This window comes from Antechinus flavipes, chromosome 4, assembly GCF_016432865.1.
Source record: "Antechinus flavipes isolate AdamAnt ecotype Samford, QLD, Australia chromosome 4, AdamAnt_v2, whole genome shotgun sequence".
Classification (NCBI taxonomy): Eukaryota; Metazoa; Chordata; class Mammalia; order Dasyuromorphia; family Dasyuridae; genus Antechinus; species Antechinus flavipes.
The window spans coordinates 387,890,949-387,907,613 of record NC_067401.1 but is presented as its reverse complement, the minus strand read 5'-3'; the positions used below and the strand labels follow the sequence as shown (position 1 = coordinate 387,907,613).

The 16,665-nt window shown below is 43.0% G+C and overlaps 1 protein-coding gene across 1 annotated transcript; it reads right to left on the bottom strand.

Moving 5' to 3' along the window:
- Nucleotides 1–10,012: 10,012 nt before the first annotated feature.
- Nucleotides 10,013–14,361, bottom strand: PHLDA3 (pleckstrin homology like domain family A member 3). The gene is made up of 2 exons (XM_051998666.1): nt 13,103–14,361; nt 10,013–10,707 (listed from the first exon to the last, which is right to left on the bottom strand). Exon 1 carries the CDS (start codon nt 13,547–13,549, stop codon nt 13,169–13,171), a length of 381 nt encoding a protein of 126 aa, XP_051854626.1. The 5' UTR covers nt 13,550–14,361; the 3' UTR covers nt 10,013–10,707; nt 13,103–13,168.
- Between the last annotated feature and the right edge of the window lie 2,304 nt (nt 14,362–16,665).

Genomic DNA, 16,665 nt, shown 5'->3' with positions numbered 1-16,665 from the left:
TCATAGGTTTTCAGATGTTTATAAATTTGAACTTAACTGTTTGTTAGTACTCAAAATATGAACACTGTTGATCCATAAGTGGATCCACTATGTCACAAATACTCTGTTAGGCATTAGTGGGGAGAGGGAAGTGAACAAAAATCTATTAGGCATCCACTATGTGTCAGGAACTATGTTAAATGATTTATAAATATCTCATTTGAGATAAAAGGATATAAAAGCAAAAAAAAAAAAAAAAAAAGCAAACAATCCCTGTGGTCAAGGAGATTACTTACATTCTATTGGGGAAGATAAAATGTACATATATAAGATTATAAAGGGTAAATATAAGCTCTATGAATACTGGGTAATTAAGGAGGAAGAACAGCAATTGGAGAGATCAGAAAAAGTCATGCTTGAAGAGATGTGACATTCCATCATAGGAGACAGACAATACAAAGGTACAGTAAAAGGAAGTGAACTGCCATGTGTGAGAAACAGAGAGAACATCAATTCTAGGAGTGTGCTAGAGCCACCTGAACATTTTCTTTGCCTAGAGTGAAAAGGGAGCATACACTCAACTAAATGATTATCCAGCAAACTAGCTAGAGCACGGCCTACCCATCAATCAAAAGGAGATTTCTTAACTGGCTTAGAGAGAAATTAATTTGGTAGAATAGATGAGTGAGCAACATGCAGAGGACCCAAGTGGGAAAATCTCAAAACAGGTTTGATGTGTTCTGCATAGGAAGAAGGCATTCTGGGACCCTGAAAGAGCCAGAGACCCTAGCCTAAAGATAATATATCCATAGTACTTCCCAAATCTTAAAGCAGTACATAAATGCTAGCCACAGCTGTTACCAAAGATCGTGAAGACTGAATTAAACCTGGTGAACTTTAGGAGCAGAGATGTATGAGATCATCCTAAAGATAAGGAAACTGAAGTATTGAGAAGTAAATAACTTCTCCATGGTCACCCAGATAAGTGGCAGAGACACAAATAGTGGTAATGTAGAGATCAGTGGGATCCAGCGATTAGCAAAATTGAGAAAATATTGAGAAGTGAAGGTCCAAATATAGTTCAGTGGAAGTCCTAAGAGAAGCTGGAGCTCCTAGAAAGGGATGTGGCAGAAAGCCCAATACTGTATCCTTCAGAGGTCTCTCACACCTCCATATTTTTAACACTGTTATTTACACTCTCCTCCATACTCCCCCAAGGCCTTTTCTTTCTTCTTCTCTCTGTTTATCCAGATCTACCCACCCTTCAAAGCCAACTCAAGTCCCACCTTCCTCATGACTCACATTGATCTCCCTGATCTCAGACCTTCCCTTAACCTCATTTTAGTACCTTGTGCCAGCATCATACAGCTCAGCATTTCATTGTCCTCTGTTCCATGTGGGTTGGTCTTGCCTCCACAGCTAGATTCTTTGAAGGTAAGAAATATGACTTACAAGTCCCGGATAAAGTGCCACATTCTAAGTCTTTCCCAGTTCTTTTTAATCTTAGTGTCTTTCCTCTGAGATTACGCCAAATTCACCATATATATACACACACATATACATATATACATACATATATGTATATATGTTCAAACTATATATATGTGTGTTTTATATATGTACATTGTATATATATTATTTGTACATGGTTATTTGCATGTTTTTCCACCAACAAACTGATAGTAGAGACCATAATTTTCCTTTCCTCTGTGTCTTCAGTACTTAGCCCATAATAGACACTTGACTTAAACTTCTCTTCATTTCACACTGCAATTTAGTGCAAAGATTGATTAACTCAGCAGAGGCATTAACAACAACTTTAATGTCCTTGAACCTTGCAATCAGGTATACATTCTTTCCCCTTCACTACAGTTGAGGCACATTGTATCTGACTGACGTCTATCACTTTACAGAACAGAATGTTGCCTCCATATTGGCCACCAAAGATAATCATTACTTCCAAAAGGATTGATTTTGCAAATTTCTCCATGAACAAAATTCTGCCTATGTTTATCAATAAATTAATAAATAGGTAGATAAATAAATAAATGAATAAGTTCTGACTATATGTCAGAAAAATTTGAATATGAAGATAAAAATATGAATAAGAATAAGAATATAAAATTAAAAATTATACAATCACTGACCTGAATGGTTATTTCCAGGGGAAGTTTATCAGGAGGAACCAGTAAAACAATGTGAGAGAAAGAAAAGGCAGAGCTAAAGGTGCCCACTACAGTTCCAGTCTCAATTGGGCTTTTGCTGCCTTCCAGAAAGTCTTTTATTGATTCCTTATAGCCCAAATTTTAAAATGTCTCCACTTTTATCAAGCCTTCAACCTGAATACAAATATAGTATATTTAAAAACACATAAAAAGAATTCCAGATTGGAGGAGGGGGAAGGGTTCACTAACACTGTTATCAAGAAGTAATAATAATAACTGACATATACACATGTAGCATTTCAGTGTTTATCAAATGCTTTACATGCCTCATTTGAGCCCCACAACAACCCTTTGAGACAGGCATTTTTAATCCTATTTTAGGAGAGAACTAAGGATTCAAGTAATAAAATGACTTACTCACATTCATACAGGTAGTATATATGACAGAAACAGGAATTGTGCTCAGTCCTCTAACCATCCTTGAATTCTGAAATCCAAGCCTAATTCTCTAACCACTATGCCATATTGTGTCTTTCTAGATTCATACCCTTTTCCTCTACTTTTTTTCCCATACCCTCATTTCTATTCAGCTTAGCACTCCTCTCCAATTTCCTGATATCTCTATGCATCTCACTTTTAGCCCTTTCCATGGGACCTCATTCTATTGCAAATAAATTGCCTTTCATCCTCTTGTGTTTTCTTGGATATTCCCTTCTGCTTCCTGGAATCAAAGGAAACCTGGCAGTTCCTTGATGATATAATATCCCTTGAAATCCTCCCCAAGTGGAAGTAGCTTCTTCTCTGTCTCCTTTTCCTGACTCACAAGGTCAGGAGGGAGGGATTGCCACACTCGTTGTTCCTTATTGCCTTTTCCATCATCATTCAGCAACCGCTCCTCCTTTGATATTTACATCATCAGATAATACCATTTTCTCATCATACTTAGGACTTTCCAAGCCTCCTGGACACTTTCCTCCTCATTTTAGTACCTTGTCCCTTTCCTCAGTGCACTCTCCTGGTCACTGCCTTCTCTTTTGGCTTTTGTCACTTGGTTAACTTTTGTAACTGGTTTAGTTTTTCTCTTTACCTCATCCTCAGGTATCAGTTTTGAAACTTAACATCTATACTGATTACCCTAGCCATTTATTTCTTTCTTCTCAATTCCAATTCCTTTCATTGGCATTCCTCTTCAGCCATTCCACCAACCTCACTTAAAATGACTCCAACTCAAAGAACATGAACTCTGAAATTTCCTTTCATTACCAATATCTTCTGTCAATCCTATGTAAACTTCTCTTTATCTTCCCTATGACCTCCCTCCATTTTTCTAGCCCATCGACTCTACAGAGTTTTGTTTTTTTTTTCTCTATCCAGACAGAACTTCATGATCACAAGACCACAGACAGTATCATAGATTTGGAGTTGAAAGGCACCTTAGATGCCATCTAATCTTCCCCCTTCATTGTCAGATAAGAAAAATAAGGATGAGAGAGATTAGATTGCTTGTCAGTAGACACACATTTATTAAATTCTTACTGTGTACCAGGCATAATGAGATTTGAAACTAGGACCTCCTAATCCTAAACCCAGCATTCTATCTCCTATGCCTTTGTCCCTTAACTTTGTACCATTCTTACTTTAAAAATTCTCAATTTATAATATATTTGGGAGTCTCCCTGCCAAGGCAAAGTCAGAAACTATATAAACACAATTACAAAACACTTTTCATATAAATAAAATCAGATCTAATCAACTGGAAAAATATTAAGTGCTCATGGGTAGATCGAGCTAAAATCCTCAACGCTTTGTAACCCCTACTACCCATTTTTTTGCATGCCTAGGCCCTAGCTGCTAAACATTGTTGGAGAAAGTAAAAATAGTGTTGAAGATACCCAAAGATTCCCATGTTCCAGACTTAATGGGGGACTCCACTGCTTCTCAGCCATCCCTTTATCGACTCCTTGTAATCAGTGTTCCAAAATATTTACACTCTTCTCAAATCTTCAATTTCATTCATTACACACACACAAACACAAAGATACACAACTTCACTTTTAATAGAACACTTTACCAAGTTTGAGGTCATCTCATTCAATCTCCCTCAGTTTCTTCTTTTTCATCACAAAAATCTGTATATATTTTCCCTTTCCCTTTCATCCATTAATCTGGCATTTGAGGAAGAAATGTCTCTTCCTTGCCAAGGTTCATCTATTTTTTTTTCCTGAATCCCATCCCATTCTATCTTCTAGTAGCTATCCCAAACATCTCTTCATATGTTCAATGTTTAGCCTTTTACTAGCTTCTTTAATCATTCAATCAATAATTTATTTATTCAGGACCTATTATGTGCCTAATGTTGAGTTGCAAATAAAAAGGAAACAATCTCTGATCTTCAAGAGTTTATATTCTATCTGAGAAACAATACCTATCAATACAAGCAGATACAAAATATATATAATTTAAATACAAGGTATTTTGGGGGAAGACTTTAGCAAGATGTGAGGAATCAAAAAAAGACCTTGAGTACCCCAGCAGGTGGCACCTGAGTTTATTTTGAAGGAAGCCAAGAACTCTAAGAGAGGGGATGAGTGAATGTATTCCAAGCAGAGGGGACAAAGAAGCCACAGAGAGAGAATGCTATGTGTAAGGAACTACAAGAAGGCTATTTTGGCAGGACCATGAGTATGTAAAAGAAGTAATGCATATTGAGCCTGGAAAAGTGGGATGCAGACAGGGCTTTATAAACCAAACAGATTCTAAAGATATCAGGGAGAACTGGAGTTTAGTGAGCAATAGGGTTCATGGTCAGACCTGTGCCGGAGGCATGTGCTTTGGCTGCTGTTCCCAACCAATCAAGAGGCTGTTGTCATAGTCCAGATGAGAGAGGAAAGGAGGACTGCAATTGAGTTGGTTGTGGCAGGAGTGAAAAAAAGCACCCAGGTACCTATGGACACTTCAAGTCTCCCCTAACCTAACCTAAGTGTCTTTCCTCAACTCTACTTTCTTAAATTATTCTACTTTCTCTCTGTGTCCCTTCACCACGAAACTTTTTTGAAAGAATAGTCTATCTATACTTCCATTTCCTCCCTAATACTTATTCAAATTTATAATAACTCAAAAGAAACAGAAGATATGCAGATTTAAAAACATCTCCATTCCAATGTTCATGTGGATTATTTGTGCCTAATCTGAGGTAGAACCTTCCAAGCTCATATTGCTCTAATCAGCCCCAGTTGAATCTTGATCCTGACATAGTGACTTCATCTTGGAACTTTTCAACAACAAGAACAACCACTTACTCTTCAACCCTTTGTAGACTGACTTCTTCTCCCATCACTCCACTATAATTTCACTCTCAGAGGTCAGCTAGGAACTCCCAATCATCAATTTTGGAGCTCGTTAGTCAGTACTCAAGTTCCTTGGCTTCTGTGCTACCTTTGGATTGGATATTATTGACCACACCTTCTTTTTTGAAATTCCTCCCTGGTTTTAGTCCCACTCATCATCTGATTCTCCTACCTCTTTGCTCTCTCTCAGAATGTCCTGGTTTCAAATTCAATCTCTTATATTTACTATCTGCATTAACCCCAAGATCAGGTATACAAGTCATTTAACTCCCATACCTTCAATTCCCTTATCTATAAAATAAAGGAGAGTACATACTAAATGGCCTCTGGAGTCCTTTCTACCTTCAGGTCATTACAGATGGTCCCCAAATTTTTGTCCTTGACCTTTTTCCTTTTCTCCCTGCATTTTCATCTACCCTTATGTCTCTGTGTAGATGATTTCCAAATTTGTAGCTTCAGCCCTGAACTCTTTTTTCTGGATCTGTAAACCTACACTTCTAACTGCCTGCCAGATCTACCAGGATGCAGTGCTGAAAACTGAAATATGAAATACGAACTCTTGGTCTCCATCAGAAGAATATAAGATCTTTGAGGACAGTGAATTTTTTCTGTTGCCTTGTATTCTCAGAACCTAGCTCAATGTTTGGCATATAAGTTCTATCTAGTAGATGATTGTTGAATCAGATTGTAAGCCTCAAAAAACTCATCAATTTCCACATCACTCTCAGGGATCCTCAAACTACGGCCCACGGGTCAGATGCAGCAGCTGAGGCTGATTATCCCCCTCACCCAGGGCTATGAAGTTTTTTTATTTAAAGTCCCACAAAACAAAGTTTTTGTTTTTATTATAGTCCGGCCCTCCAACAGTCTGAGGGACAGTGAACTAGTCCCTTATTTAAAAATTTTGAGGACCCCTGCTAGATCCTCTCTTTGATTTCAATATTTTTCTTAATGGCACCACTATCTTCCCAATCACACAAGGTTCAAAACCTTGAGATCAGCTTTGGCTCTTCCTCATCCTAAATATTCATTTAGTTTTCACTTCAGCAATCTCTCCAGCATCTGCTTCTTTTCATTCCTCACATCCCCAACCAAATTCAATTTCTGTGTACTACAGCTTGGATTATTATAACAAGGAAACTGATTCTCAGTTTTTCCCACATCCCAACCTAATCCTAAAGCATATCACATTCTAAAGCACATTTCAAATCATGTCTTCTCCTGCTTAAACACTTTTAGTAGTTTCTCATTGTCTATCACAGTCCAAAGTCCTCATCCTATAAAATCTAACTCCAATCTGCACCTGCCTATCCTACTATATTTCTACTATCTCCCCACACATATCCTAAATTCTACTCAAACGGGACATTACCTCAGCTACTTGATTATACCAACAACATTTTCTTAATCTCTTGCCTTTGAACATATAGTTCATTCAATCTCCCTATAGAATTTGGAGTCAAGAGCATTTAGGTTCAAATTTATTTGGTCTCAGTTTCCTCATCTGTAAAATAAGCAATTCAGCTCTGACTCTAATAGCTCACTATTTGAGCTATTCTGAATCTGAATCCCTAATGAGATAATGGCTGTAAAATACTTCTCAAACTTTAAAATACAATCCAAATGCCAATTATCTTCAGCTCTACTGCTGAAATTCTACCTAAAGACAAAGAATGGGTCCCCGACTTTAAGAAACTTTCATTCTGCTAGGAGAATACAACATGTATACAAGTAAAGACAATGAACATACCTTGTGAGAGGTATATCACAAGGTATATCATCATGTCACATTGATGTGTGGCTTGATGGATGCAGAGCTAGTCTCAGAGCCAAGAAAACCTGGATTCTGTCTTCTGCTTGTGTAACCCTGGCCATTTATCTCTGAATACTTCAGACAACTCAGATTATTAGAATTTGTAGAGCAGATGTTGATCTTCATTGTAGAGCACATTCTTCTCTAGGAGTTCCCTTCAAAGGCAAAATCACAAGTCTTGTACAAAAACAGTATATCGTGTGACCCAATATGGTGGCAACTGGGTGGCACAGTAAGTAAAACACTGGACCTGGAGTCAAGAAGATATGAGTTCAAATCCAACCTCAGACATTTATTGGCTATGGGCAATTCACTTAACTTCTGTTTATTCTAGATTCTTCAGCTTTAAAATACAGATAATAATACCACCACCTTTTGTGAGGATCAAATGAGGTAATATCTGTAAAGAGCTTTGCAAACCTTAAAGCACTGTACAAATGCCAGTTTCACAATTATTTATATTTTTGTCTTATCTCTCCTAGTTGACTGGAAACCGGGACTTTCCTTTACCAAGTTTTAGATACCCACACCATAGCACAGATCCCAATTCTGGTAGGAACTCGATTTTTTTTTTTAAGTGAATAGGAAGTAAACTTCACCTTCCTAAACCCCGCCTTCCTCCCCTCCCCAATCCAAATGTGAGCCATCACTTCTCTGTCTCAATGCCCTCCACACCCAATTTCCCCACCCCCAGGCTCTCAGCCCTTTAGCCTGCACACTCCACAGGGTTTTTAGTTGCTCACCAGGGACTTATTCTGTCCCAGTTTACTCAAAGATGACTCATTTGCCTGGCCACAGAGAGACTGCAGCTCCTCCTTCTCAGCAGCACAGTGTTCTGAGAGCCAAATGAGAGAGTTTTTCCATCTCATGTATATCCCGTGGCATAACCAAGGCCGAGTTTCTGTCATCCCCCACCCCTTCCCCACCCTACCACCCCACACAAACCTCCCAACAAATTTTCTGGTTAATTTGAAGAATCCTAAAGTTTGAAGGATTTTTTGTTTTTCCTTAGGAATATAGCAACATTTAGGAGCTATTAAAACATTCCTAACACTGGAAGAAAGCTTTCTCAAATCAGGATCAAATGGCCCCAAAGACATTCCATGGCTGGGAAAGTAACAGTGCTCTAGGCCCTACTCTGTGGCTATGTGACCTTTGATGGGCTGCATTCTTTCTCAGAGTGCTCTAGGAAAAAGGGGCTCTTACCCCATGAGTGGGAGAATGGCGTAGTGCTCTGGAGGGTATAGATGGCAGAGCATCCCTTGTTGACAGGAAAACCAGACCAAATAAAGGAAGGAATGGGGTCCAAACCTTAGGCATTGAGGGAGGAGTAGAAGTCAAATCCAGATACATTGGTCTACTATGTTCTTCTTTCCCCCAGGCCATGGGAGCCACAGGACTATTCCTTGGAGGCCCTGATTTTTTTCAAGCCTTTGCTGAGCACTATATCAGTTTGGTAAAGGTTATGACTCCACATGCCTCCCCTAAGTTCAGGTCTTCACCTGGAAGTGAGGGAGAAGTTCCCAATCTGCTGTGATATAATAAGACTCCACAAAGTCTTGGTCTGAAATCCCCAGTTTCATTACTTTGGGCTAGACCTTAAAGGAGCACTGTTTTCTGTTAAAAAAAAAAAAAAAAAAGTTCCAACTAAATGATGAGCCCTACCTAGGAATAAAAGAGGGAGGATAGCCCTCTGCTACATGTACCTATTAATGTGGATTTTTTTCGAAGTCAAATTAGCTATTACCTTGGAAAGAAGAGAACTCATTGGGTAATGGTGAATGGGACAGAAGGTAGTTCAGTTTTGATGAAAAAGATGGTAACTACATCGAGGTAGGAAAGAATGAGAGCACAAGATGGGTGTGGGGCACAATAAGAAACCTTAGGAAGTCAGTGAACATCTAACATCATTTCTTTGAGTTCAAAGATCTTCTCACTTTTATACTTGTATCCCAAAGGCTTAGCATAATCTCACTTAGTAAATGTGTGTTGATTGATTGACAGGTTGAAGAGGACCTTAATTGCCTGAAAGGCTAATGGGAGGGGTCCTTGTTACTTTAGGATTTGTGCCAGGAGTAAGGAGTCTTATGGTACCCAGTCTTGCTACTCTACCTAGGTAGATGAGACCTGTGGTGGCCAAATTGTGTTTTGCTTGAAGAAAGGTGAAGTGGGGAATGTGGGGGACAGTGAAAAGGTGGTAGCCAGTACATAGGAATCTGTATTTGGCATATAAATTCTGCATGGCCCAGGGCATCTCTCTTTAACCTTAGTACAAAAATCATAGAGTGGGTAGAGAGACAGAGGGAAGAATAAATAGTTCCCATCCTGTGTCTGTTCTCTAGTTTTCAACCCACCCTTAAATGGGTCTCAAAGCAGAGTATAAAGGGGGAAGGGAGGTCAGATATCCTCCATCCAGGAAGCGGAGCAGATTCCTAGGATTCCAACCCACCAAGTGGAGTTTCTGTAGGAGGGGCATTTTTTTGAAGGATCAGTGATATCTTGTGGTGGTCACCAGAAGGCAGGGTGAGAATGAGATTTGGAATGGTCTAACCTTGCTTCTCTTTTTCCAGTTTCTACCAAATGGAAACTATCCCCCACCTCTTACCAAACTTGAAAACCACAAGAATCTCTGAGCAAAGAGCCAGGAGAAAGAAGCCCTGTCCTCTACTATGGGTTCGGCGAGCAAAGAAATTCACTCAAGTCAATAATGTTGTCACTACCCTTCATCAGGGACATCTTCATTCTGTGACTGGCATGAAATGGTAATGGCAAGGCCCCTGAACCCTAACACCACAGCTGGGGAGGGAACAGGTAGGTCATAGGGGTACAGAGAAGGGGCCTAGACAGAGGGTCCCCCAAGAGGACCTAAGCAGCAACAAGTCCCAAAGACTGGGAACTAAGCCCCATCTGTTCCATTCCCTTGGGGTTGCTCCCCCAATGCAGGAGTTCAGAAACAGTCACCATGGCTCCTCTTCACAGCACACTAGGCTAAGGCTGGCCCAACCTGCCTCTTTCACATAGTCCTAGAAGTACCCAGCCCATGGTTGAGGGAACATCCTCTTCTTCACTGGGTGAGTGCTGGAGCCCAGACTGACTGATGGCAGTCTCTTGATTTTCGAGAATGGGATTGCACGTGAGGAATAGAGGTTCTTCTGAGAGTGGTGAAAGGCTCTCAGACAATTCAGTCATATGTGTCTATATGGAAGGCAGTGACATTTCTGGGGCCTCCAGGGTCAGTATCTTCATTCTCAGTCCTTCCTGCCATTCCACTCTCCTCCCCAGGAGAAGCAAAGCCCCATGGACACTATTTCCTTCTGCTCCTGCCCATTCACATGAGTCCACTTCATTCATCCTGACCAGCAGGGACAGTTCAGGCTCCCCGGTTTCTGAAAGGGCTGGGAAGCTGAAGAGGGAGAACAATAGTTAGGGCTAAGCAACAACCCATGGCCATCACCAGTAAGCAGAGGGCCATGGCCAGCTGGATGCAGAAAGGCTTGTGGGGGCAGAAGGAGTACCTAGCAAGGCTAAGAAATTGCTTCTGAGGGACTAGGGACATTCTTAATATTGACTAAGACAACCATAGAGGAGTTTGATTTGTAATATACTTTTTCAGGCTCTCAAAGCTGACTTGACCTCTAACCCTCTCTTTATTAAAGAGAGGAGGAGGAACTGAGATTTGAATAGAATATTTTGGGTGTGGGAAAGCATAGAGGTCTCCCTGAAGAGAGGCTGAAGGGAATTAACGTTATGGACTCATTAGAGCTGATAGAGATCTTAGAGACTGTGTGGTCCAACTCCTTCATTTCACAGACTAACTGAGTTCCAAAGAAGGGAAAGGTTTTGCTCAAAGTCCCTCTATGTCTTTATGGAAGAATCAAGATTGGAATCATGTCTTCTTACTCCTACTCTAGAAGTCTTTCTACCATACCACGCTGCCTCCTCCTCATCTACTCTGAAGTCTTTCACCTCTCTCCTTCCCCACCCCACCCTCAAGATGTATGGTATCTGGGGCAGAGGGCATTGGGCTGGGATTCAAGTCTACTGGGTCTTATTCCTAACATCCAGAGTTAGTTTCCCCTAAGCTTGCTCCCTCTGTCCCCTCCTCCTTGAAGAGATCATTGCTTCCCTGGGAATATGAAATGTCATGAAGCATGAATCATGGTGTTGTCTTGTGGACTATGGTGTGCCCTTCTGCTGCCCTATCATGTCCAGCCTCTGCTCCTCTAGACTCTGAGCCACTACTTACTGGCCTTATTTACTCTGATTAGGACAATTTGTAGAATTGATTTCCTCACTCTCTGGCCGATCTTAGATCTACCAAAATAAACCTTGTCTTTTCCCATCTTTTAGGGGACCCATGTATCTCTCAGAACCCTACTAGATTTCCTGTCCTGAGTCTGGGGACCCTGAGGAGAAAACAGTCCATGCTTAGAAGATAATTATCACCACTCTTTGAAACCATCATGCCCCTCTAAAACTCCTTTATCTATTTGAAGACCATTAGTTTGGTTCCTTTTAGTCACTTTGATTCTGAGGATCTCTCCCTTGTCAATGAAAAGAGTGGAAAAACTACCTCCTTTAACCACTGGCCAGTCCCTGGTAAGATGAAAGGCATCCAAATGCCTTCTCTCTGGAGTAGACAGCACCTAAGAGGAAAACTTCTTTCTCTGTGCTGGTCTGGATTTTTAAGATAAAGGATTTAATTCTACAGCATCTAAGTTTTATTTCTAAACCCCATTCCCCCAATCCTCTTCCTTTCTCACTGAAGATAACTGGAGGAACAATCTGGATTCTGATATCCTATCCCCTCACACTGGATCTTTTCTTGTCCTATCCCTGCCTCCCCTAGGAGATCAAACGCTTAGACCACGATGTATAAAAGAGAAGAAAACCCTCACTGTATCCTAAATATCGCTAAATCTGGAGGAGGGGAAAACCCACTAGCTAGCAATGTGATACAAAGAAAACCCCTTTCTTGGTCCAAGTTTCTGCATCTGTAAAATAAAGGAGTTGGACTAAATGACTACCCCCTATGCCCCCCTCCCTTTCAGCTCTAATATTCCAGGAGTTGATGACTTTAATTTCTAATTCCTTGATTCCAGTTCTGTCTGACATACTATAAATATACATATGAATAAGATCACAAGACATGGGAGTTTCAGTCAGTTCCTCATCAAATCTTCAGCTAGCCCCAGATCCCTAATTTAGGATTGCCCAAATTAGTGAGGACTTTGCTCTACCTCCTTTTCCTTTTATTTTCAAGGTTGTGGCTCCTTACAATAGTCTGGGAGAAAGATCAGACAGGGTACCTTTTGGTGGAGTAGTAGGAACTCCTATCCCACATTAACATGATGGGCTGGATACACACACCAACTATACCAGCCCACAGGATTCTTAAATTCTCTTCTCTGACTAAAGATGGTGGTTACCCTGACTGGAAAGAAATCTCATTTTTCTTCCACGTGGGCCAATGAGGCCTCAATGTCTGGAGCAGGTGGGAGATTGTTTTCCAGGTCAATCTGGGTTCCTTTATCCTTTTTAACCTGTGCCCTCAGTCAAAAAATAGCGGTCCCTCTCTCGACTTGGCCCCCTGCCCTTTGGCTGGTTGCCAACAAGGAGGGAGTTCAGGCGTATTACTGGGTCCCCTGTCATCGGATTCATCGTCCCTCTCCCCACTTTATTGTGGGGAGCAGGGACCCTGGGTCTGGCCAGGATTTCTATGTCCTCTGGCAGCTTCCCTCAGTTCAGGGGAGAGGGGTTAACTGGGCTTTCCACCCCCACAAAGCCAGGTCACTAACCTGATATGGTTCCCTGGACTGAAAGGACAGCAGGATCCAGGCGGAGCATAATGAGGGGAGCTGGGCCTAAGACACCAAGGTCCCCGGCCCAAGACTCTGCCGGGCTCGGACGGTCTGGATGGCCTGCTGGTTCTTGAACTTGACCAGCCCCAGAGTGATCTGTGCGTTCCAGCCCGGGTCTTCGAGGGGACAGCGGAAGTCGATCTCCCCGCCGTCCTCGGTCACCAGGGTGAAGTAGATGTGCCGCTCGGTGCTCTCCACGCACTCCACCGCCTTGATGCGATCGAAGCTGAGCTCTTTGGGCCGCCCGCCGGTGCCTTTGACCTCGAAGAGCTGCAGCCCTCGCTCGGTCAGCACGCACCGCTTCCGTTTCCAGAGCTGCAGCAGCCCCCCGCTGCGTTTCTCCAGCACCCCCTCCTTCAAGACTTTCGCTGCGGCCGTCGTCATCGGGGCTCCGAGCCCTGATACCCCACAGTCCTCAGACTTGGATCATGCCCCTTGGGAAGGGCTCCCCGATACCCGCGCCGGCTCCTTGCCGAGTGCAGCCTAAAACTGGTCTAACAGGCAGCAGGTACAAAACGACAGGTACCCCGGCGCTGACTGCCCTGGATCCCACCCCTCGATCTGTCTCCCCGCCTGGCTGTGACCTGTGCCCGCTATGTAGGATCTGTCCCTGATCTCTCTGTACTCTCACTTTACAGCCTTCTATTCACACCCTTTTGGACGACAGCCCCGTCTTCCTTTTATGCCCCGCGTGACAGTTCCCCGGCACCGATCTTGCGGCCTCTGGCCCCCAGAACCTCGAGGGCCCCGTGATTGCGGCCCCGCTGCGCTCGCTCCCTCTCGGCCCGGCCTGCCTGTCTATGCAGCCCCAGTCTGCTTCCTCCCCGTGGGCTCTCTCTGGGCGCTGAGCAGCAGCTCCCGGGATGTGCCCTTACATGTTCCTCTACTCTCCTCCCTCTCTGCCCTTCTGTGCATTCCTGGCCGGCTCGGCCCCGCCTCTCCGCGGGCCAGGCCTTGGCCCAGACACAGCCTGGGGGGCGGGGCGGCAGCTGGGACTCATTCACAAACTGGCAGGCCCGGGGAACTGACGCGGGGGGAGGAGGGGGATGGGAGAGGGAGAGTAAGGGACGGGAAGGAAGGGGAAGGGAGGGGTGGGAAGAAGGAGAAATGAGGAAGGAGAGGGGAAACCGCTTGTCCCAAAAGCCCAAGTCTTATTCGATCTCTTCTGCCGCTCCTTAGGCAACATCCTCCACCTCCAATTCCCGCCCCCTCCCCCCACTCGGCCGGACCATGTGGCTAATAGCCTTGACCTGTGCTATTAGGGGTGGGTCTGTCAGGAGGAGTGTTCCAAGGCTGTGGAGAGGGGTATGATTTGGAGTGTAGGGTTGGAGGGGCCTGGCAAGATCTAACTAGCCTCTGATGCTTCCCGGTATGGAAAATGCACATGAACCCTCATCCAAAGAAGCCCTTCCTCATTCACCCTCTGCCAGTTTGGCCAGTTCCCCTTAGCTCCAGCACAACAGGAAAGGTCAGAGTGAGTCTCACATTTTCAGAGCTCATATATGGGGTTTAGAATCCTTTTTTTCCTCCTTTCCCCAATTCCCCTCAGATTTTCCCATGCCAGACTGAATAGAGTTCATTTGAACCAAGAGCCAGGCTGGCTTTTGGATTGGGGAGGTGGAGGTAAGGAGAAATAAAGCACAAGCTAGGGTCTGTAGCAGCTGTGGCCCCCTTGCTTAAGGATCAGGAGAAGCAGTCAGGCGTGGAAGAGGGGATGGAGATAAGGAGATAAGTCACTTTGCCCTTCTTTCTTTCCTGGCTAGGTGAGAGAGGAAGCAGATAGGCAGTTGTGTTGCCCAGAGGGATACATTATGCACTGTCACTTTCAGTTCTGAGTTAAAATCTAGTCCCAGGATCTCTTAGCTCAGACCCTGGGAGCTGACAGTCTCCACCCTGCTGGCCTAGGTTTGGAGAGGGTGGGGTGGTGAGGTGCCCTCCTGGGAAAGGATTGTAAGAGAGATATGAATTATCTAGAGTATAAGACGTAGCATAAGGATGTAGCAGAAGCCTCTCCCTTCCATGTAAGGAAGGAAGTCAATCTTGGGAGTGGGGCCTGAGAATGAGAACTTGATCTTCTAGGGTCTACTCATGGTCACCACCTCTTTACTGATTCCACATAATTTCACCTCCCCCAGGCATTGGTTTCTTAAGGGCCTGTTAGCACTGTTCAACACATGTTAATAATAGATTATTATACGATTAATAATATATAATAATGTTGGTAATAAGGATTCTTAGTGTGAGCACCTCATGATTCTGGCCTCTGTGCCCCAGAACCTAACGGTGTCACCCATAATACTTTTCTTGTCTGAGTTGGTCCTTGGTTAAAGGTAAAGAGGTGAGAGGCCATCTTTTCTCTGTGCAAAACTTTTAAAGTCTCTTCCCTTCTCTTTTTAGTAGCTTTGGGTAGGAGGGAGAGGAAGAGATAGAATAATGGAAAGAGTGAAGTTAGAGCCAAAGGACTTAGGTTCAAATCTTAGCTCTGCCAATTGCTATGTATAAGATAAATCTCTCAACTTCTCTGGATCCCAGTTTTCTCATCTGCAAAAGGAAGAATTGGACCAGATGATCTCTAAGGCTCCTTCCAGCTCTAAATGTTTAAACTTGCCCTGTGAGGTTCCTCACTTAGAAATTGTACAGTTTCTTCCCTAGAAGAACAACTAGTCTGAACCAGTGGCTGCTGGTGATGGGGGAGCCATTCTCCTTCAGGCAATGCCAGAGCAGAAGGAGACCAGAAGATCTAGGGCATCCTTCCTCAATCTGGTTATCCATCCAATTCAGATACTTCCTCCTCCCTACTTGGCAGAAGGTATGATGCCCTCCAGGACAGGCTGAGATCTTCAGAATGCCAAGATACCTACCACCTTCCTATTTCAAATAGGTTGGTTCAGTCACTATGCTTACTTACTAGGAGGAAGTGGCCCTAATATACATCAGGAGACATGGGTGCCAACCCAATTTAGTCAATAACTATGACCTTGGAAAAAGTCAGTGTCAATCTCTGGGTCTCAGTTTCCTTATCTATAAAGGGGCAGGTGAGTAAGGAACTGGAAGAGATGAACTCTAATAAGAACAAACAAAATTATGTATTAGGGTCCTACTAATGTGCTAGGTGCTTAGGTGCAAAAGATACAAGACAAAAATCAAATAGTCCCTGCCCTCAAGAGATTTTCATTCTCCTGAATCTAAACTCTCCTTCAGCTTCAACCTTCTAGCATTATATATGTGTGAATTTTCATGATCCTACACCTACACCTTTTACCCACTTGAGTGACAGAATATTACCTTTCTTTTTCAACTATTGAAAGTTCGAATTGGCCTGGGGTAGTAAGAGTCAAAGGAAGGATGATCAGAGGCTGAGAAAGAAAAGGGAACAGGTTGAGGAACTGGGATGGCAAAGAAACTCAGTGGTAGGAACAGAAGCCAATTCTAACCACTACATATTTCATTCAACAAGCATTTATTAAAGGACTACGGTGTATGTGTCAGGTACTGTGCTA

Excerpts from the sequence above, each read along its gene's own strand:
- PHLDA3 (XM_051998666.1), bottom strand. The coding sequence starts at position 13,549 with ATGACGACGGCCGCAGCGAAAGTCTTGAAGGAGGGGGTGCTGGAGAAA.